The sequence below is a fragment of the Amblyomma americanum genome, chromosome 1, assembly GCF_052857255.1.
Source record: "Amblyomma americanum isolate KBUSLIRL-KWMA chromosome 1, ASM5285725v1, whole genome shotgun sequence".
NCBI classification, from domain to species: Eukaryota; Metazoa; Arthropoda; class Arachnida; order Ixodida; family Ixodidae; genus Amblyomma; species Amblyomma americanum.
In genome coordinates, this window is record NC_135497.1 from 528,775,321 (window position 1) to 528,797,158 (window position 21,838).

The window sequence follows — 21,838 nt, forward strand, 5'->3', positions numbered from 1 at the left end:
GATGGCTTCAATGCGAAGGTGGGCAAGAAGCTGGCTGGTGACCATGCGGTAGGCGACTATGGGATAGGTTCTAGGAATAGCAGGGGAGAGCTATTGGTTGAATTCGCAGATAGAAATAAATTACTAATCATGAATACGTTCTTCCGCAAACAAGAGAACAGGAAGTGGACCTGGAAGAGCCCCAGTGGTTAGACTGAAAATGAAATAGACTTCGTGCTATACGCTCAACGTGGTGTCGTTCAGGATGTGGACGTCCTCAGAAAGGTGCGGTGTAGCGATCACAGAATGGTAAGGTCTCTAAGTAGCCTAGATTTGAAGAGGGAACGGAAGAGACTAGTGAAGCGGAAGCCCATTAACGAGTTAGCAGTAAGAGGGAAAGTGGAGGAATTCAGGATTTCACTGCAGAACAGGTATTCGGCTTTAACTGAGGAAGAAGGTCTTAATGTTCAAACAATGAATGATAATCTCACTGCTATCATTACGGAGTCCGCCGTAGAAGTAGGTGGTAGGTTGGTTCGACAGGATACCAGCAAGCTATCTCAGGAGACGAAAGATCTGGTTAAGAAACGCCAAAGCATGAGCGCATCTAGCCCAAGAGACAAAACAGAACTAGCAGAGATACTGAGTTAGACGACGTTAGGAAGTTTAATGTGGAGAGAATCGAGCATGCTCTAAAGAACGGAGGTAGCCTAAAAGCGGTGAAGAGGAAGCTAGGTATAGGCAAGAACCAGATGCATGCGTTAAGAGACAAGGAGGGCAATGTCATTAGCAATATGGATAAGATAGTTAAAGTAGCGCGAAGAGTTCGACATAAATCTATACAGTAAGTAGCCTGTGTAATCAGAACGTTAATGATAGAGACAGTAGCGAACAGCAATGCGTCATCCTGTCAGTAACGAAAGAGGAAGTAAAGAAAGCCTTAGAACAAGGGGAAAAGCAGCTGTGCGGATCAGGTAACAGCAGATCTGTTGAACGACGGAGCGGAGATTGTGCAAGAAAAACTAGCGAACCTGTATACGCAATGCCTCGTGACCTCGACCGTACCAGAAGCTTGGAAGAACACAAATATAATCTTAATTCATAAGAAGGGAGACTCCAAGGACTGGAACGGTTATAATCCGATCAGCTTACTGTCCTTTACATACAAGCTATTCACTAAGGTAATCACTAACAGAGTCAAGGCAACCTTAGACTTCTAACAACCAAATGATCAGGCAGGCTTTCTTAAAGGATATTCCACGATAGATCATATTCACACTGTCAATCAGGTGATAGAGAAATGTGCAGAATATAACCAACCTCTATATATAGCCTTCATTGATTATGAGAAAGCATTTGACTCAGTGGAAACGTCAGCAGTCATACAGGCATTGCGGAATTAGAATGTAGATGAGCCTTATGTCAAAGTACTGGAAGATATATACAGGAACTGTACAGCTACCATAGTCCTCTTTAAAGTCAGCAATAAAATTCCTTTAAGGAAGGGCGTCAGGCAGGGAGACACGATCTCTCCAATGCTATCACCGCCGATTTACAGGAGATATTCCGAGACCTAAATTGAGAACAGTTGGGGATTAGAGTTAATGAATTCCTAAGTAATGTTTGATCCCCAGATGGAACTGCCTTGCTGAGTCACTCAGGAGATGAACTGCAAAGCATGATCAATGAGTTAGACAGACAGAACACAATGGTGGGTCTAAAATTTAACATGCAGAAAATCAAAGTAATGTTCAACAGTCTAGCAAGGGAACAGCAGTTCACAATTGGCAACGAGGTGGTGGAAGTGATAAAGGAATATGTCTACTTAGGGCTTGTAGTGACCGCTGATCTGGATCATGATAGGGAAATAACTAGAAGGATAAGAATGGGGTGGAGTGCATATGGCAGGTTCTCTCAGATCACGAATAGCAGGTTGCCAATATCCCTCAAGAGAAAAGTATACAACACCTCTATGTTACCAGTACTCATCTATGGAGCAGAAACGTAGAGGCTAACGAAAAGGGTTCAGTTCATGCTAAGGACAACGCAGCGAGCTATGGAAAGAAAAATGATTGGTGTAACGTTAAGACACTGGAAGCGGGCAGAGTGGGTGAGGGAACAAACGCGGGTCAATGAAATCCTAGCCGAAATCAAGAGGAAGAAATGGGTTTTGGCAGGACATGTAATGCGAAGGCAAGATTACCGCTGGTCCTTAAGGGTAACTGAGTAAATTCCAAGAGAAGGCAAGCATAGCAGGGGGCGGCAGAAAGTTATGTGGGCGGATGAGATTAAGAAGCTTGGGGGCATATGGTGGGCGCAGCTGGCAAAGGACAGGGTTAGTTGTAGATACATGGAAGAGGCCTTTGCCCTGCAGTGGATGTAGTCAGGCTGATGATGATGATGACGACCCACGGGGCCCAGAGTACCGGAGTTGCGATCCTGTGTCGACTGCGCCAGTTGAGATCCTGTGTCGACTGCGCCAGTTGAGTTTCCCCTTCCGGTGGCGATGAGAGGAAACTACTTGATGATTAAATCGGGGTTTCTTGATGACCCGGTGGTTCTACTCGCAAACATTCACATTACTCAAGGAAAGGAGAAGGTTAACTATTTATTTACAACATAGGTAAAAAAACGAGAAGAAACAAAGCAAGGAGAAAACTATTTACATGACTAAATCGTGGATCAGACGAATTCAGCCCCCGCTCAACCCAGAGCGCTTGGTTTTAAACCCTCTGTCTCCGCCCTTAGCGAGGACAGCAACCAATAAGATAACAAACGACCCAGCTCGCCAATCAGTGGTCAGGGAAAGGAAAATAAGTATTTCCGCCAACTAATCACAGATTGGGGAAAGAGTGCTGATTAAACATTTGGGAAAGGAGAGGTTGCAATCAAATAGACAAACAGCACAAACGCGACCACCCTCTCCCACGGCACCCACGACCCAGCCGTTACCACTTTCTTTCGCACACGCGACAAAACGATCCCTAAAGTGTTTACTGAATACACCGCACGAGACGAACACAGTCGTTACGGGAATAGTGGGTTTCCGGTCACTCGGCTAATACTCAGCCGTATCTCGTGCACCCCCGAAACCTCGTCAGCCCCTTAACAACCACATGTTGACAGCTGTACTTGGTTAGCGTTTTTCCCGGCGGGTCATCCCCGTGACGGCGCGGCGTAAACGAGGTCGTCTGCCGCACAAAGGGGAGGCAGGGACGGGACGGGCCCCTTTGTTGGGGACTTCCGACCCCACTGGAGCGGCCTTCCCTGCGGACACAATATCAACGAGTTCGCGGAAAGGTCAGCGAACTCCACAACCGGGTTGCTCTAATTTCTTTTCTGGGATGCATGAGAGTGCTCTATGCTGAAGGCTGATGCTTGAAAGGCACCACCTGAATAAAAAAAAAAACCTGGTATTGACGAGCCGAATGCGAGGTCTCTTTTTCACTCTAAAGCGACCAGTCGAAGACTTCATAAGGAAAAGCCGCTGCTGTGGCTGAGTGGTTATGGCGCTCGGCTGCCTGCCCGAAAGACGCGGGTTTGATCCCGGCCGCGGTGGTCGAATTTCGATGGAGGCGAAATTCTAGAGGCCCGTGTGCTGTGCGATGTCAGTGCACGTTAAAGAACCCCAGGTGGTCGAAATTTCCAGAGCCCTTTACTACGGCGTCTCTCATAGCCTGAGTCGCTTTGGGACGTTAAAACCCCATAAACCATAAAACTTCATAAGGAAACAATGTTAGCCTAAATGACTTCCATGCTTTTTTTTTTTTCCCTGGCTAGGGTAAAGAAGTGATAGTAATACATTTAGGTGAGGTGTAAGTGAACTTTCGTGGAAAAACTGTGTCAGCCAGCACAGAATTGTGTTTTTTTAGAGGATTACATAGGTGTGTAGCTGTTAATGAGAGGTTGCTCAAAAGGGCAGCTAACAGCAGAGGTTGACAGTATTGGCATTAAGAGGCTTTACTTCAGTTTAATCAGCTTACACTTGCATCAGCTGTGTTGATGTAAAGGCTTGCATTCAGGGGTCAAATGAGTGGATCGTGTGAAGTGTAAGGGTGCAGGTAGTTGAAGTGTGATAGGGAACTCCGGTGTTCTTCAGCACTGAAAGCTATTCGGAACAATAGAAAAAAAAAATATCACTCACTTCGGCAGCAGACATTGTTGGAATGCAGTTATGTGTTTCTTTTCGTGCTGCAGCTAGCTGTATATTCCTGCTGAGTGGTCTTTACTGTTCACACTAGTTGGTCGAGAAACACCACGTGTTGTGGTGGCCTGTTCACTCCAGGTTTCGCACTGCACACCCTGCCATTGACTGAAGGTGTACGTGAGCTGTGTTTGTGCATGTTGTGCATGTGTTCAGGTGAGAGGACACCTGGCCGCCTCAATCGACCCTCTCGGCATCGTCACAGCCAGCTCAAACTCACCTCTAAATCGAGAGCAGCTGCACTCGCCCGAGGTGGTGCTTCGAAATTACAAGCTAGGTACGGACAAGCCTTACCCTCACAGCTGCTGACAGTGATCTTGGCAACTGGCAATGCTAGTACAGTGTCGGTGTGCCTCGGGCCCGCTTGCGATGAGTGCCGAACTGTAAGGAACACTCACTGTGTCAAGTATTATGGCGTCAATCCTAGTTAAGTTCTACTTTTTATGGCAGACACTGTCTGAGGGAGGGTTTGCGTGAAAAAACTGTTGTCCCTCTGGCCACCGTGATCGTAGTTTTTACCTTTGGGCACGCATGCACAGCTGCTGGCATAACCTCTGCAAATTTTTTTTTCCTCGCCCTTTCTTCTTTGAGCTTCTTGCTAGCATCTTCAACCATTACGCTTGACAGGTTGGGCTATGAAGAATTCAGAGTCGTATTGGGAGAAATGTAGTGTTTGAGTTGAGCAGGTAGATTTCAATAATTTCTGACAAGGAAAAAAAAATTTAATTCAGTCAAAAATATGATCACCCTATCCCTTCTAGGATTCTATGGTTGGTAACGGCAAATGTGCATGGCAAGGTGTAACTGTTCAGGATGCCAGTGATGGGCTGAGTGGTACCTTTGCAGTGCTCATGCAGCAATGCTGCCAGTGATGACTCTTTTCTGCCAGTGGGGCTTTGTCTTTAATGTGGTACTGCTGATTGCAAAAGTTAGCCCTGGCTTTTTCTTGTGAACACAACATTCAGTTTCAGGTTGTTATTATGACATGTAATTACAGCATGCAACTATTACAGACCAGGGTCACAGTAGCCATAGCTTTCAAGCACATTTTAAGAATAACCTAGTCCTATCATTTTTCTAGAAAACAAAGAGACTATTACGATTGAGCAAACACAGTAGCAAGTCTGCTAGGAAACACTTCAACGCCCCCTCGAGTGGCATGACATTATGGTGTCCTCATGTCTTTTAATTGGCTGCTGTTATCTCTTCATCTTTTCATTTTTGTTTTGGAGTCAGAATGTTTCAGTGGTTCCAGAATTTTTTGGCCGGGTCATGATAGGAGCTTCACAGCGTGCCGTCTTGAAATACAGCCTGCCTCGCACTGTGATCTGGGCTTCCAGGTCTTTTAATATCTTGTTATGTTGGCAGAGTAGTGTAAGGTGTTTATGCTGTACGGTACTTGTCTAAAATCCAGATGGTCATGAGCAAAAGAGAGGACATGAATTTATCACAGTGCCAGCCGCATTCCCCCTTCCTGGCCTTGAACCTCGACTCTGTATGCCAAGAGGCTAGCTTCTTCTGTAGCCATGCCTTCCAGACAACTGGGTTCCCCCAACCCATTGTTTCGAATTTGTGCATTGTCACCTTTTTGAAACTTCCTTCATGATCTTTTTGTTTGTTGGGCTTGCCAGTTTGATGTTTTCTTTTGTGTTTTTGGCTGAGTGTAGATGTAGAACAGTTAGTCTTGTGCATGGCTTCCAAGGCGATAAGAGTTCAGCAGGCATCTTGCCAGTCATAGGACAGTACGTTATGATAGGAGAACAGGGACTGGTCCAATTTTTATGCTGCACCGTTTACACCACCACTTTGCATTCTGCATAAAACTGACTGATGGGACTTCACTTGGTCTGTATTAGTTGTTTGGCAATACTGTTGAAGGGTGGGTGTGTCCCGATGTGCTGCACAGCATTTGCTATGAGGAAACTTCTGATTTTGTCACACTCAAATTGGAGGACTTTCTGTCTCGTAACTTGTTAAGGCAGGCCATAACTAGCAAACATTGTGTGCAGGCTTCCCCACTGTTTTTGATGCTGTGTTTGACTTGTGTGGGCATTATGTGCATCAGCAAGAACCAAGAGCCAGCTTGTTGTGTAGTATGCAGAATCTAGATAAACCTCTGCCTCTGGCTTGTTGGAAACCCTCATGACAACAGTGGTACTAGGTGATGTAATGCATTCTGAGCCAGTTGGCAGGTGCGACACGTGCTTACCATTTCTTTGGCCCATTATTCTAACTTACATCAATGGACATGGCTCCTTGACAGCATTCTCATGCGTGTAGTCCCAGGATGCCCTCCATGCAAAACCTTCAAAACGTCAGATTGCAGTGTGTGAGGAACTATCAGCTGGTTCCCCCACGTGACGCAACCGTAGTCTATGCAGAGTTTATCTTTGTGCCAAACATATGGTGCCAGTTTGTCATCTCACACTTTCTCTGGCTGTCCATGCAATGCAAAAAACAGTACCTTTTGATGGAGCTCGACCGTTTTTTGCATTACACTGTTTCTGGTGGCCAACAGCGGCGCTTCTTGGGGTGCTCAAAGGGACTTCATATAGCTTCTGTCAGCTTCACTCAGAGGTGGCAATCGCAATAGTACTTTAGTGTTGGCAACTTTCGGTCCTTCATCCATCGTTGCATGTGCAGGGCTGTTTTCTGCAGCATTGGTTGCACTTGCGTGAGAAGACTTTCCAGGGGCAGGGGCTCAGAAAAATTGGCTGTGGTTTAGCTTTGGTTAAACCTGGAGTGACGCGATAGCTACAGCTGGCCGAGGGGAACTCGCTCAGTCGAATTGCAAAGTCAGTCCTTCGCCGCTACGTTTCCCTCGGCATTCCTTCCTCATCCTTGTTCCACTTGACACGGCGCATGCGCACAGCTGTTGCGCGCCGCCGGCAGCAGCAGCTGCTCCGTATCACGTGACCAAGCCACGTGACCAACGGCTGCACCATGTGATCTACCCATGTGACCAACCACGTGACCAACGGCGCCGCCATGCTGAAGGCTCGAAATGCTAGCGTAATGTAGCTATCGCTACAATAAATTAATCTGTCCTGTCATGCTGCCATCTGACATGCTTGCAGTCTTCTTCAGAGGGCAAGATATGTATGTACATAATTGCCGTCTCTTTGCCGTTCTCAGCAGGAGCCAAAACCACTCTTATCTCACATACAGAAGCATCGCACTGAAGCTTTAATGCTTTTCGGTTGTAGGGAAGTCCAAGGCTCTGTCTTCTGTCAGTGGTAACATGCTTTCGGTGGGTGCCTTTTCTGTATCTGCAGACCATTGCCACTTGTGGCCTCTCTGAAGCAAGTCGTGCTGGGGGGGCTTTATCAGTGGTGGCGTTGCTGTAGAAGATTGACACTGCCAAGTGGGCCTTTAGCTGTGTAGCATACCTTGTTACCAGCACTCTTGTTATCATGTCCACCTTTACTGGGGCATAAAAGCTTGCCTTCTCTGCCATGTTCCACAAACTTCTGTATGATGTCTTCCACTCTGCTGTGACACTAGGCATATGTGTGCTAAGCGATCAAGGGATTGAACTACGCCACGCTGCCCTTTTAGGAGCTTGTCCATTATTATGGCCTTGTGTACTGCTAGCACACTTTAGTCCGAGACAGCATCTGAATGCATTATTATGGGCCGAATCCATATCAAATCCAAGTTAGCAAAGGCCTTGAGTGGGAGTGGAATTCAATCTGCTGGCATGTTGTACTACTCACTAAGCGTCTCTGTCAAACTTGCGTGCAGCCTAATTTCACGCTTTGAAGGTGGAAGGTCAGGCATTTTCTATATGTTCTTGCTGATGGCTGTGATGAAACAGACTTCTTAAGTTGTAGCACTGCCTCTCGAGAATTTCTCAGACCTGCTGTTCGGGAGTATTATTGCATGTTTTTTGATATTTCCTTTTGTTCATGTAAAGAGCTGATAAGGTCGCATCACTTGTACAGTAGTACTAAGTTGTCATGTGCAAGAATAAGTCCGGGAAGTACAGGACACAAGCCTCTCTTACAGAAGTTTATTCCCATAATAATTAGAATTTCTGCAGCTGAATTCCAAAGCCAAATCTACTTGTATACTTTGGTGGATTTTGCTTCTGCTCGCCAAGTTGTGCCGGTGTTGAACTTCAGTAGCAGTTGGCACATTATATTCATTTCCACCTCTGCCAGAAGGCAAGCTGTTCTGGCAGTGTAACCTCTTACCTTGATTTCATCAACTTATCACATGAGTGGTGTGTGTTCTTGTTTTGTGTGTGCAAGTTCATTAAGTCTGTTTCTACTTGGAACAAGGCATTGCTGTTAAATTAATTTAAAATGGGCCTTCTGCAATGCAAGTTTATGTCCCTTCACGTCTTTTTTCTTGTTGCCTGCAATGTTTCTTGCAGTGCTTATCAACTACCAAGAACACTCATATCTTTAGGGATTCCTCTGGTCTTTTTTTTCCCACTGGTGTCAAAGGCTTTCATTGCTTTTCAAATTCTGTTTTTTCTCACCTGTTGTGAGGTGTCATGTATCATTTTGTTTGTGCAGGGCAGTATATATGTTTTGTGACAGAGCAAAGCAAGGATGAATGAATTGCCATGTGCAGTAAGGTACAGCTTCCTTTTAGGGCATTTGTAATTTGGTAAAGTCATATCGGGGATTATGGGTAATCCCCCTGGTAAATGGGCATGGTGTGCAGCGCAGCAGTGATGTGATGCCCTTTGTGTAGCTGAGTGCACTGCAGTAAGTAATGGCTTGCCTTTTGACTAGAACAGTAGTAAAGGTGCTGCAGTGATTTGGTGCTCAACATGTGGAGGCTAGCTCGGTCAAAGGCAGCACGGTGCCATAGTCTTACTTTCTGCGCTGTGGCTACAGTCGTTACATGTGGCTCTGTTATTTCTTGTCATGCGTTAGCCCTTCCTCCTAGACCTAACTCATTGGTCATGGCACCCAGCATGGTGTGCTATCTACAGGGCCGGCTGCAGTTCGCACGAGAACTCTGCTAGTGGTGGGGGGCGGTGAATTGCTTGCCAGGTTTTTAGCAGGGTGCCCAGGGTTGGCATAAACACAGAAAGCACTCCTCTTGCGTTCCCTCTGCTTGTGGCGGTTGCAGTTTCTTGTGATCTGAGCATGCGCATGTCTCTGTGGTGTGATTCATTTCTCATTCTCTCATCTTTGTTCCATTTACATTTTTGTTTTGGTTCTTTTGGATTTTGCAGGCTTCTTTTTTTATTTCCTTGGTTGTTGTCTTTTTCTTTTCCACCACCGGACATGTCTTGTGCATTTTGGATTTGGGCCTCCATTCAACTCTTGTCAGACTAAACAGGCATTCATCAATGCCTCTAATCAGCGAAACACGCTTCAGCCCTTTGTGCCGCTAACTACGCATTTTCTCGCTGTGTTTTGGCCAATCAGTTTTGACTCAACATATTTTCCCCAGTGGTGCTTTGATCACTCTGCATACATTAGCCAGCCACGGGTGTGCAATGTGGCAAGCTGCGGTCAGGTGGACAAGTGAGGAAGTATTCTTTCCCATGCGAAGCTGGAGCTGTGTCTTATTTTATTGGCTGCGCCTTGCTGTGCTTTTCTCCCACACTGCATCTGCAGATTCGGGGTCACTTCCACGCAAATCTTGACCCCCTGGGCATCACTGTGACCAAAGTCGATCCGATGGAAATTCTTCTAACCAACCACAACCTTGGTAAGGGGGATGTGGCCAACTGGTGTCTGCGTTGAAATTCTTGTCATTTCTCTTTTCTAGTGTATCCACTCCTTTTCTTTGGTCTTTGGTTTGCCCTCTTGGCAGTAATGTTGCTGTCAGGCTTTTTTTTTTCTTTTTCAGTTGTGGCTATTAGTTGAAGTTGCCGCATTGATTTGGGAATTTTTATTGTGCTTTTCGTAAATTTAATCAACAGCTCATTCATTGTTGTTGAGTCGTGTTAATTTCCAAGTCACTGCAGGGATTTTTCTTCTCATGGTTACTCTGTTTATTGTTGGTCATCAGTCCACTTGCCCCTTTTAATATGATGCTGTTTCGTGTTAGGTAGAAGTCCTGTGTGATGTTTCATTTCATTATGTAATAACACTTGCCTGCAAATACAGTGCAAAATTCCATCTGCTTACCCCTAAAGAGGAGCTAAAGTGGATACTATTCACATTATAATGTGAGAGATACATTTAAGAGGCTGTGACAAGTTAGCACTCGGAGAATATTTTGGATATGTCTTTCTTGATAGAGCGCTTTAGCATGCACCTCACTGCACTCAACAGGCATTGTTTCAATTTTAGTTGCTTAAAAAAGCCGAAAGCGCAGAAAGAACTTGACAAATTCGAGGTTTGCAAAGTAGGGATGGCATCATTTCAAACGTTTCAGATGCAGATGTTCAACCTTGTGGCTAGCGGTTAAGCACGTTTGCAATGTTTGGATTCTTTCATTTATTTGCTGTTGGCATTGCTGGCAGCTACGTGTGCAGGCCACTAGTGACACATGCAGTGGGTGGAAATTTTGAATAACATCTCGCAGGAAATCCTTCTTTGCTTAAGCGTTGCTTATAACTGGAGGCCTGGTCTAGGCACAATATCTCTTTTTTGTTCCTTTTTTTGATGATGTATGGAAAAGTTAAAACATTATCTTGAGTCAGGTCTCGGCAAATGGTTGAATATGCCACTTGCAATGCTCTCAAATTTCGTGGTTGTCTTCTTGCATCCTGGTTTAAATTGACGGTTGTCGTGCAAAAGAAAAATGGCCTTCTTAGTGAGGGGTCCATTTTCAAAAGTGGTGTTCAGTTTTCAGTTTCAACTTGCATTGATGCCGCTATAAGACTGCTGTTCTTACCAGCCTCAATCTTTGTGTGATCAATGGCTTTATGTCCGTGGTCACACCTTGATGAACCACTTCTGACCCAATGCTAAGAATAGAGAGGCAACAAGCTTGGCTGGCAATTAAAGCTCTGCTGGTGGTGGAAGTTGTGAATAAAGATACGTTTGGTTTTTTGGATTGCAGAAACTTGGGCTGTTCTGAGAAGCACGTTAGTGAAGGGCGCTGAGCATGGCTGCAAATGCATAACACAGTAGCCTTCCAGTGTCCTTGATACATGTATACTACTGTAAAATTCCGAACAAGCGCCCCCACCCATGCAAGGGCCCCCCTAATTTCACTGTTTATTTCACATTTCCGCGCCGTTCCGGGAAAGCGCCCCCCCGGCCCCGCCCGCCCTCTCCGTGCCCTTATCACGCACCGTGCCCAGGCAACACTGGCCTGCCCTATCCAGTCCAAGAATCCAATTCAATCCAATCCTGCTTTTCAAGCCATTCGCATGCTCGTTTGCCACGTGCCATTTGTCGCCTTGTTTTGGTGTTGTCAAGCAGCCAATGCATTCGTACAAGCGGTGAAGAAAATTGAGGTCATACAATGGCATTGGGAAAACGGAAGGAACGTGCACCGAATGACACGAGAATTTAAGCTCGACCGGAAACGGATACAGGAATGGGACAAGAATTTCTAGAAGTTGCTACAACAAAACTACGGGAAAGAAAAACATGAACCCCGCAGGGGGGCGCCTGCAGTTTGCAGGCGTCGCGACGGTGAGTGGCGACACCGCGGGTTCCCGAGCATCCGCAGGGACATCTCCGCAAGGGGATGATGGTGAACTGTGCATCACCACGGACCCGAGCACCCGCGCCTCGCCGTGCGTGGCATCGCCGTGTCCGGGGAAAAGGGGATCCTGGTGGTTGAGCCGATGCCGAGCGTTTGGACCTTTAAGGCCCCTCGGCGGAAGCAACACACCACTTTGGCCCCAGCTTCACGTAGACGGCACCTCCGGCCTGACCCGACCGGGGGAAATCGGCAGTCGCCTTTTCCTATCCTCCACTCTGTCTTTCACTTTCCTATTTCTTTCTCACAACTCTCCTATCTCCTACTCACTTCTTAGTTTTTTTCACTTCTCATAGGCGGCCAGGGTTAACCATGTGTGGCCAACCACCCTGAGTTGTGTCGGATTTGGTTATAGTTGAGGTGTACAGCTGGCGTGGGCAGGACTTGCTTTCAAGTTCCTGTCCCGTCCCCTTGTTGGACTCCATGGTGGGTGGCTGGCACCATGACTGAAAAACTTCATTTTTTATGGCTCCCCCCCTTTCAAAACCCGATCGCTCTCTCAAGAGAGGGCGGAACGAAGCAGCAGACTTTTTTTCAAAAAAGAAACCGACATTGACATTCACCAAGTTCTATGTAATCCACAGCGAAAGTAATGAAAAACAAGCAAGAATAATTTCTCCGTTCCTTGTGTCTAAATGCCTAACAGATACCCTGGGCCCTGGCTACAAGGTGTCTAAAATGGCCAGCGGAGACTTATTGTTAGAACTCCTTGACAACACCCAGAACTCGAAAATCGCAAACATTGCATCCATCGGAGAAACCCCAGTTTCCATAACAGCGCACCGATCCCTAAACTCAGTCCGTGGAGTCATCTCTGAAAACGACTTCATACACCTAACCGAGAAAGAATTGCTGGAAGGCCTGTCTGACCAAAATGTCACAGATGTGTACAGAATCAAAATCCGGAAAGACAATAAAGAAATAGAGACAAAACACTTGGTCCTAACGTTCAATACAAGTACATTACCAGAAACCATCGATGTAGGATATTTAAAAGTAAACGTCAAGCACTATATTCCAAACCCACGAAGATGCTTCAACTGTCAAAGGTTTGGCCACGGTTCACAGAGCTGCCGCGGCCGCAAAACGTGCGCAAAATGTGCTTCCAAGGATCACATTTCTGAGGAATGTGACGCAGCCCTTCGCTGCGCAAACTGCGAAGGAGAACATGCTGCATACTCCAGGGCCTGTCCGTCCTGGAAGAAGGAAAAAGAGATTATCACTATAAAAACCAAGGAAAACATTTCATTTAGAGAAGCAAGAAGGCGATTTGCCGTTACCAACCAGTTCTCCTTCACAGCAAAATCCAGCTTTGCTGATGTGGTGCGCAGGGGCGGTGCACCACACAGCACCCCGGTCGCTGCCGAGGCCACTTCCATCGAGCCAATGGCAGGACCATTCACGCCCCAGGCAGGGTCAGCGAAAGCTGCCCTGCCAGTGTCAAAGCAGGGAGCGCCGGTCCATGCGTCGGCATCCCGCAGGACTTCCCCCTACCGGGGGAGGACTGAAACCCACAAACCCGCGGCTTCCCCGCGGTCCTCCAGCGCCTCGCGTGAGGCGATGGATATAACTGCCACTCCGCCTCCACTACAGAGGCGGAACAGCTCTCTTGAGCGGAAAAAAGACAGGCCCCTAATAACGGGCCCACTACTTAAGTAAATCCCCTTTCATTTCCTCTCAAAAACATAAACATGGCTTTTTTAATCCATTGGAATTGTAGAGGACTTATGCGGAATTACAGCGACATAACACATATTTTAGGGTCAATGTTACCCACAGCTTTATGTCTTCAGGAGACCAATCTTGGTCCACAACATGTACATATCCTGAAACATTATAAAACTTTTAGACGCGATCGAGAGCAGGCAAATCGGCTATCGGGAGGCGTCGCGATAGTCGTTCAAAGCGGTGTCCCTGCTCAAGAAATTAAACTCAAAACAAAACTTGAGGCGGTTGCAGTCAGTATCGTAAGCTACAAAACACTAACAATCTGTTCCGTATACATTCCTCCACATTTTATGTTAACACTCCATGATCTACAGCAACTGATCAGAGAACTTCCGGAGCCATATCTGTTACTTGGGGATTTTAATGCTCACTCCTCCCTGTGGGGAAGCGAACGCTGTGACGCTAGAGGTCAAATGATCGAAGATTTTATCCTGACGAATAATGTATGTCTTTTAAATACGAAAAAGGCCACATACTGTTCCCCAACGTCTGGGAAAATGAGCAGTTTAGACCTGTCTTTTTGTTCACCTTCTGTTTTTAGTGATTTTAAGTGGGACGTTTTAGACAACCCGTTTGGGAGTGATCACCTACCAGTTTTTATAAGCCTATCATCCTCACCTGCAGTCATCCCGACCAAACCACGGCGATGGAAGCTACATCTAGCTGATTGGGCGTTGTTTACAGAAAAGGCCAGATTAGAGGACATTTACTCAGAAGCACTTAGCATAGATGAAATCAATGAAATTCTCACAAAGTGTATCATCGATGCTGCACGGCTAGCTATTCCCCAGTCCACAGGCGTGGTGCGCCAGAACCACAAGGTATGGTGGACGCGAGAATGTTGGGAAGCCAAAAAACAACAAAATAAGGCCTGGGGTGTATTTCGTAGGTATCCTACTCACGAAAATCTAATAACTTTCAAAAAGGCAAAAGCTAAAGCCCGATATATACGGCGGAACGCGGAAAAAATGTCTTGGCAAAATTATGTGTCTTCCATAAACAGCTCGGTAACATCAAAAAAACTGTGGGAGCAGGTCAGAAAAGTAAATGGCAGCTATTCCCCATTCACCCTTCCTCTGCTGACGGATCCTGGTGTTCAGACAAGTATTAAAGAACAAGCAGACATTTTGGGGCAACATTTTTTTATAGTTTCTAGTTCTTCCCACTATACAAAGTCATTCTTAAAATACAAAAACACAACCGAAAAACAAAGACTTCCTACGGCAGGCAGCACAAACGAGCCTTACAATAATTTGATTACACTTCAAGAAATACAGAGAGTACTGTCTATAGGTAAACAAACTGCACCAGGCCCCGACGAAATTCATTATGAAATGCTGTCCCATCTATCTGAGCAATCTGTAGAAGTTCTGTTAAAATTTTTTAACAAAATATGGGTCGTAGGGAAAATACCAGCTGCTTGGAAAAAAGCCATTATTGTTCCATTTCTAAAACCAGGAAAGCCACCAACCTCCCCTAACAGTTACAGGCCTATAACCCTTACAAGCTGTCTTGCCAAATCTTTTGAGAGTGTTATAAATATTAGATTAATGTTTATTCTAGAATCCCGAGAGCTTCTTGATGTCCACCAATGTGGTTTTAAAAAAACGTGTTCCACAGTCGACCATTTAATCCGCCTGGAAAACACAATCCGAGAGGCCTTTATACACAGACAACACTGCCTTTCAGTTTTTTTCGATATGGAGAAGGCATATGACACGACCTGGAGGTTCGGGATTCTTCGCGACCTGGCAGAGCTTGGTATCCGCGGGAGGATGCTGAAATATTTGAGCGACTTTTTATCCAACCGTTCTTTCCAAGTTCGTCTCGGCGCAACCCTCTCAAATAATTTTACTCAGGAAAACGGCGTTCCTCAGGGATGCATTTTAAGTACTACATTATTCATAGTAAAAATGAATTCTTTAACCAGTATAATTCCACAGTCCATTATGTACTCGGTCTACGTTGATGACCTTCAAATTGCGTGCACATCTTCTAGCCTGGCAACTTGTGAGAGACAACTACAACTCACAATAAACAAATTAGCACTTTGGGCAGACAGAAATGGATTTAGGTTTTCTCCACAGAAAACTGTTGCGGTTCTTTTCTCGCTGCAGAGAGGACTGCAGATTAATCCCACCCTCCACTTGAACGACACCACACTTCCAGTAAAACAAGAACACAAATTTTTAGGCTTAACTTTTGACAAAAAGCTAACGTTTCTACCACATATAAACACCCTAAAAAAGAAAGCCACCCAATCCCTGAATATACTTAAAGTACTCTCACGGAAGCGTTGGGGATCCGATAGGAGGTGCCTATTGCACATCTATCGCTCTCTAGTACGCTCTTCGTTAGACTATGGATCCATAGTGTATGGGTCTGCGAGGCCATCATACCTTAAAAAGCTAGATCCAGTACAAAACCTCGGGTTGCGCCTTTCAACGGGTGCTTACAGAACATCACCCATAAATAGCCTTCACGTAGAAGCAAATGAACCGACCCTCACCAACAGGAGAACAATGCTTACCTGTGCATACGTACTGAAAATAAGGTCGCTACCGAAACATCTTTGTTACACCATAGTTACAAAATGCCCATCCAGAACACTGTTCACCAACAAACCTCAAGCTGTAAAACCATTGCTCCTCCGCTTTGAAGAAATATGCCAAGAAATAAACATACTAGATGCACTTCCTGATGTTGCCCACAGACCCGATAGGTTGCCACCTTGGTACTTGTTTCCTGGTGTATGCGATTTCGCACTGACACACATTCAAAAAAGACATACCCCACTGGAATATATACAGCAAGAGTTTCTTGGAGTAAGTGAAAAATACAAGAATTGCACAGATTTCTACACAGATGGCTCTAAGACAGCACTCTATGTAGGGAGCGCGATAGTGCAAGGGAAATGGGAAAAAGTAGTCAGGCTGCCTCAGTGCGCTTCAATCTTTACAGCAGAATGCTACGCCATTGCTCTAGCTGTAGAACAAATATTGAAGAAAAACATACAGAACAGTGTTATCTACAGTGATTCTCTCAGCGTAATTACAGCAATAAACCCCAGAAATGCAACTGAACCCTTAATAGGAAACATAATACATAATGTAATACGAGCTTATTCACAAGGACATACAATAAAGTTTTGCTGGGTTCCCAGTCACGTGGGCATCAGCGGAAATGAGAGGGCTGATGCAAGCGCCGCACTTGCCCTTAACGCAAAAATAAAACCAGTAAACATACCGCATAAGGACTGCATCAAGTCAGTCCAGAATAAATTGAGAGAAAAATGGCAGGCCTCTTGGGACAACGAGGTTAACAACAAGCTGCACTTTGTAAAACCTGTCCTGGGTGAATGGAAGACCTGTAGGCACCAGGAACGATTTATTGAAGTAATTTTATGTCGTCTCCGCATTGGACATACACACATTACACATAATTTCATACTAACGAAACAAGACAAACCTCATTGTGAAAGATGTGGAGACGAACTAACAATAAACCATATTTTATTCTCGTGTGCAAAACTCGAAAAACTAAGAAATAAGCACTTTATGAAGTTTTATAATGAATACATTCCTTTACACCCAGCGCTGCTTTTAGGCGAAAATGCCATTGTGAACATATCTTCCGTTTTTAGCTTTTTAAAAGAAGCAGATGTTCTTCAGGAACTGTAAACTTTGATCTACAGCGTTGCTTTAAAATGTGATGCATTTCAGCCATTTTCTCATTCCATGAGAAGAGGGCTGAGGTGGTTATTTGAATGGTTGGGAGCCTCAGGATCCTTGCCCAGCCAAGGATGGCTACTGAGGTTATCTGACCTTTTTGAAAGCGTTTATTTTTAGCCATTTTTAAAAATTCTTCTTTCTCTTATTACTACCAGAACGAAATAGCAATTTAAGTCATCTACACAACCATGTTTCCTCCCACCTACAGAAAAATGTTCATATACCTTGAGCCTGGCGCATGATAGCCTTAGCTGCTTATGTGCCATTAAACCCAACACAACACAACACAAAGAAAAACATGAAGAAAGTTGAGTAACGGCGCACCAGTGTCTAGTGAATGCGTGGACGATGTGCTCTTCGAACGGGAAAGAATGGCAGGACGTTTTAAATCCATGTGCGCTGCATTCTTTTTTTTTTTTTGGCGGGAAAATGTTGGCGCTATCTTGAATTTTGGCGCCCCCCTGCTGCTTTGCCAATAATTTGACTTGTGGGGGTGAGGGCGCTTGCCCGGAATTTTACGGTAGTAACTAAACAATAAAAAATCCTGCTACTTGGTGCTTACCTAGCCAGAGAGATTTCTGCCTAAGGTTGTTCGCAGTAAAAACGGTGCTATTTGCTATTAGGTGACAGTTTAGGGCATTCCTGCGTGCGAGTACCTTGAGAACAAACAATAGAGCTGGTGAAATAGGCTTAAAAATGCTTTTTTATTTACTTGTGTGCTTCATTGATAATTGGGCACTGGTGCTGAAGTGGCCAGACCAAACATCTGGAGAAGAAAGCAGCGCAAGAAATGAGATGGGGGAGGAAGAGAAGAGATGAATACGGATGCCTAGCACATTTTTTATTTTGATTGGTTGTATAATATAGGTGATTAATTTAGATTCTATAACCTATAACGATGTCAGTGATTCCACAACTACAAGGTAGACAATGTGTAGGAAGAGAACCATCTTGCCCCCTGCCCTTCAAGTATGTTTTTAAAATTGTTTGCATGCTTCCTTAACCTGTTGTAACATAGCTTCCTGTTTGAACCACACATACTTGCCTTCTGCAGCCCAAGGAAATTCATCTTATACGCATTCTGCGTAATCATCAAATGCCCCCCTGTGCTTCTTGCCTCGCTCCTACTGCTAAATCACCTCAGTGTTGCTTATTCGTCAAAACTCTGATGGATTTTTGGGCTCGAAATATGAGTGGTAATCTATAATTTTCAAATTGTGTGACTGCTTGCAAACCTGTTGGCCCGTGGCAGCCTTTTTATCTGCTCTATGCAGCAGTGTTCATCTAAGCAAGCCTTCGGTGGCTAATGTAAGAAGGCGCTAAAGGTAGCCAGCACTCGTCAATATCTCAGCTTGAAGTTCAAATCCTGTACCGACACAATACAGACAAGTTTCTTTTTTTTTTTTTTCAAAACATTTTGGAAGTGCATCCTAGCAGTGTCCCTTTCAACGTGTTTTGAGTGAACAGGACTGAAGGGCAGAAGCAGTTTGGTAGCGCACAGTTCATAGCACCAGCAGACACCATCGTGATTAAAAGGAAGCTGACTGTCAAGAAGTCCGATTTGGCCTTTTAACTAGTTCATACATCAGGTGAAGAGAACTCGGGGATTAGCAAAACTAGACTAACACCTTTTGTTTTTGAAATTAAAGTGTGTGTCCATCGCAGTCAAGCACAGTTTGTCTTCAACAATGCGAAAGGCTTTTTGGGTTTTCCCATTTTTGCAAGCTGCCAGAAAGGCAGCGATCGGAATGAGCAAGAATATGGCTAGTAAGAATGGGTGCATTGTAGTAGCCTATGTATACACCTTGCTTGTTGATCCAAACTTTTCATTAGACTGTTCTACACAGTGAATCAAGGAATCGTGAGGCAAAGAATGTAAAAAAATGGGGTCCCTATTATGAGGTGAGGTTTCATTGGTTTTGTCAGAACCAACTGTAAATAAGCTTCTTCAGATGTTTAACCTTCTTGAATTTGTGAAGGTGATTGGTAAGAGAATAACTGACCTTTCTAAGGTGTTTTTAGCCAGAAAATTTAGAGTGGAGGTATAATTGAGTGCTGTATAGTGTCAGAGGCTGGTATGTGGGAATGACCCACAGCACTTTTTTACACCATCTTAAGGGCAACTCAAAGGTTTTTTTGTACCTCCAAAAGTTTTATTGAGCCTTTCACTGTGTGTTCTTCTGAGCCTTTGCGCCAAATTTCACAGCCAGGTGGTGCTCTGCTTTGGCATAAATGGATTAAAAATTCTTGTGGATTAAAAAATTGTGGCCTCAATTGGGACGATTCTTACGGGCAACGTTGCTTGTCTGACATCATTAGGTGCACGTCTGTCGGCATTCGCTCTGTGTTTGCTGAAGAAAAGAATTTTGAGCTTGTTTTGGTCACTTTAGACAGCTAATGGCCGAAGCAGAATTGCCGAAGGAGCAACTTCTTTTTGCCAGTTTAGCCAGTCAGTGTTCACACAAAAGGTTTTGTAACAGTATCTGTGACATACTTTGGTTTATCATGGCATCATAATTTGATTGAAACCCGATTTCGGTTTCCTAATTTTTTTGGCTGCTTTCCTGGTTTGGTTGCCTGTTTTATAATTGTGGTCCTCATTATTTTGAAAAACTATTGATCGCAATTATTACAAAGAGATGCATGAAAATGTTGGAAAATCCTCCGTAGTTACCCTTTTTAAGCTTTTATTTTTGGATAGCTCTTGTTTTGTGTTCATGAGCAGCTCTAACCAGCTCAAATCTATTCACTTTTATTTTCTCTCTCAAGGACAAAAAGGAGATGACGGGTAAAAGCCGCTTAATTGCGGCTTGACAAAGCCCGGCCTCCTCTGTATACATAGGGTTCTTCATTTTTGGGTTAAAGTAAAACCCGATTTTACCCAATTTTTGCACTTCAAACATGTTCCTGAAAAATCGGGTAAAATACGGTTGTTCTCTGATTTCTGGAACAACTGTGCCCGTGAAAGTTGGTGCGTGGGCGAGAGACGGCCGACAGACAGAGTGTCTAGACTGCAGGTCCTGTGGCGCCATCTTACGCAAAAATCTCCACAAGATGGTTCTGCACACTGCAACGAAATGTCTCAGACAAAGACAAAAAACAATTGTTCTAGAAGTGGCTGCTGAGTCAGTTTGATGACTACCGACCTCCGACCTCTCTTGATTTCCGTGACCAACGTGTAGACTCGCTTCGCGAAGAGTTTAACCGGTGCTTACTGGAAGCAAGCCCCCCCCCCCCCCCCCCCCCCCCCCTCTCAGTAAGGAGTTGAAGTCATGGACTATTGGCATGATGCAACTGTGTCCTACCTCAGGCTAGCAAATGCCACGTTGACATTGTTGTGCCTAGCTAATGGCAGCTATGATTTTGAGAGAACACTCTTTCAGCTGAGATACCTAAAATACCTAAAAACTGGACAGGTCTCATATGGAAATCAAAATGTTGCACATGCAGACCATTATATATGTTAACAAGGACGTGTAGAAAGTCATCGACCAGCTTGTCTAATAAAACTGATCCAAGCTCTTTACTGCTAGTAATTATTAATCACGAAACAAACGTCAAGTTCCAGAATATTTTCTTGAGAACTCCTTTCCACACTTACCAACCTAAAACATAGCCCTTATTGTTACCATGATTTAAAAAAATGGAATAATTATTACAGTGTGTAAATTTAACCCCAAAAAACCCAAATTTCGGAATGTTTTCATGAAAAACCCGATTTCTCTCCTATTTTCAAGTTCAAAAATAGTGCCCGATCCCCCCCCCCCCCCCCCCCCACCCCCACATTTGAAAAAATATAAAACTCGAAATAAAGAACCCTATGTATACAGTTTGGCCAGCAGTTCTAGTACATTATACAAATATAAAAAAACGACAGTATACTATGTTCAGTTTGCACACTGTCAGTGGGCACATCCAAATCAGGACCCTTCAGATCATAATACGAGGGTGATCAAAAAGTTTTGCAACTCACATATAAAAAAAAACTGCCAGAGGTTGAAAGTTTTTCAACATGGTCTCCCCTCACACTGATGCACTTCTCCAGTTTTCCTGGAAGGCTTTTGATATCTTGAAAAAAACAAACAAACAAAACTTTCTTCCTGTTTGCCAAAGCCACTCCTCTGTGGAAGTTTGAAGCGAGTTTAAGCCATTGAACCTTGCTACCTTGAGGGGTGTCTTCAAATTCGGAAATAAGTCACTCGAGCCCAGATTGGGACTGTGGGTGGGTGGTCCAGGTTTTGGAAACCACACTCTCGAATGGCACCCTAGGCAACACTAGACTTGCGAACTGGGGCGTTGTCGTGCAGGAGGAGGACACCGCTTGTCACCAATCCTTGGTGTTTTTTCACGATGGCTTTACCTAGTTCTTGAACGTTGGCATAATATTCGCCTGTTACATTCTTACTGCTTTCAAGGTACTCAAGGAGAAGGATCCCCTTTGTGTCCCAAATAAGTGTCGCCATCATTTTCCTTCCTGAGCTCTGATCTGAAGAAATAACCAGCGGAAGGACGCAGACACAGAGAGGGACACAAGACGACACTGGTTTTTTCTTCAGAACTATGTACC

At 44.7% G+C, this 21,838-nt stretch overlaps 1 protein-coding gene across 1 annotated transcript in view; it reads left to right on the top strand.

The window, feature by feature from the left end:
* Ogdh (oxoglutarate dehydrogenase Nc73EF) overlaps positions 1–21,838 on the top strand; it is a 147,757-nt gene that overhangs the window by 12,979 nt on the left and 112,940 nt on the right. The window contains exon 3 of the mRNA XM_077650983.1: positions 4,340–4,460. Coding sequence (XP_077507109.1) covers positions 4,340–4,460 — 121 coding nt within the window. The remainder of the gene's footprint in view (positions 1–4,339; positions 4,461–21,838) is intronic.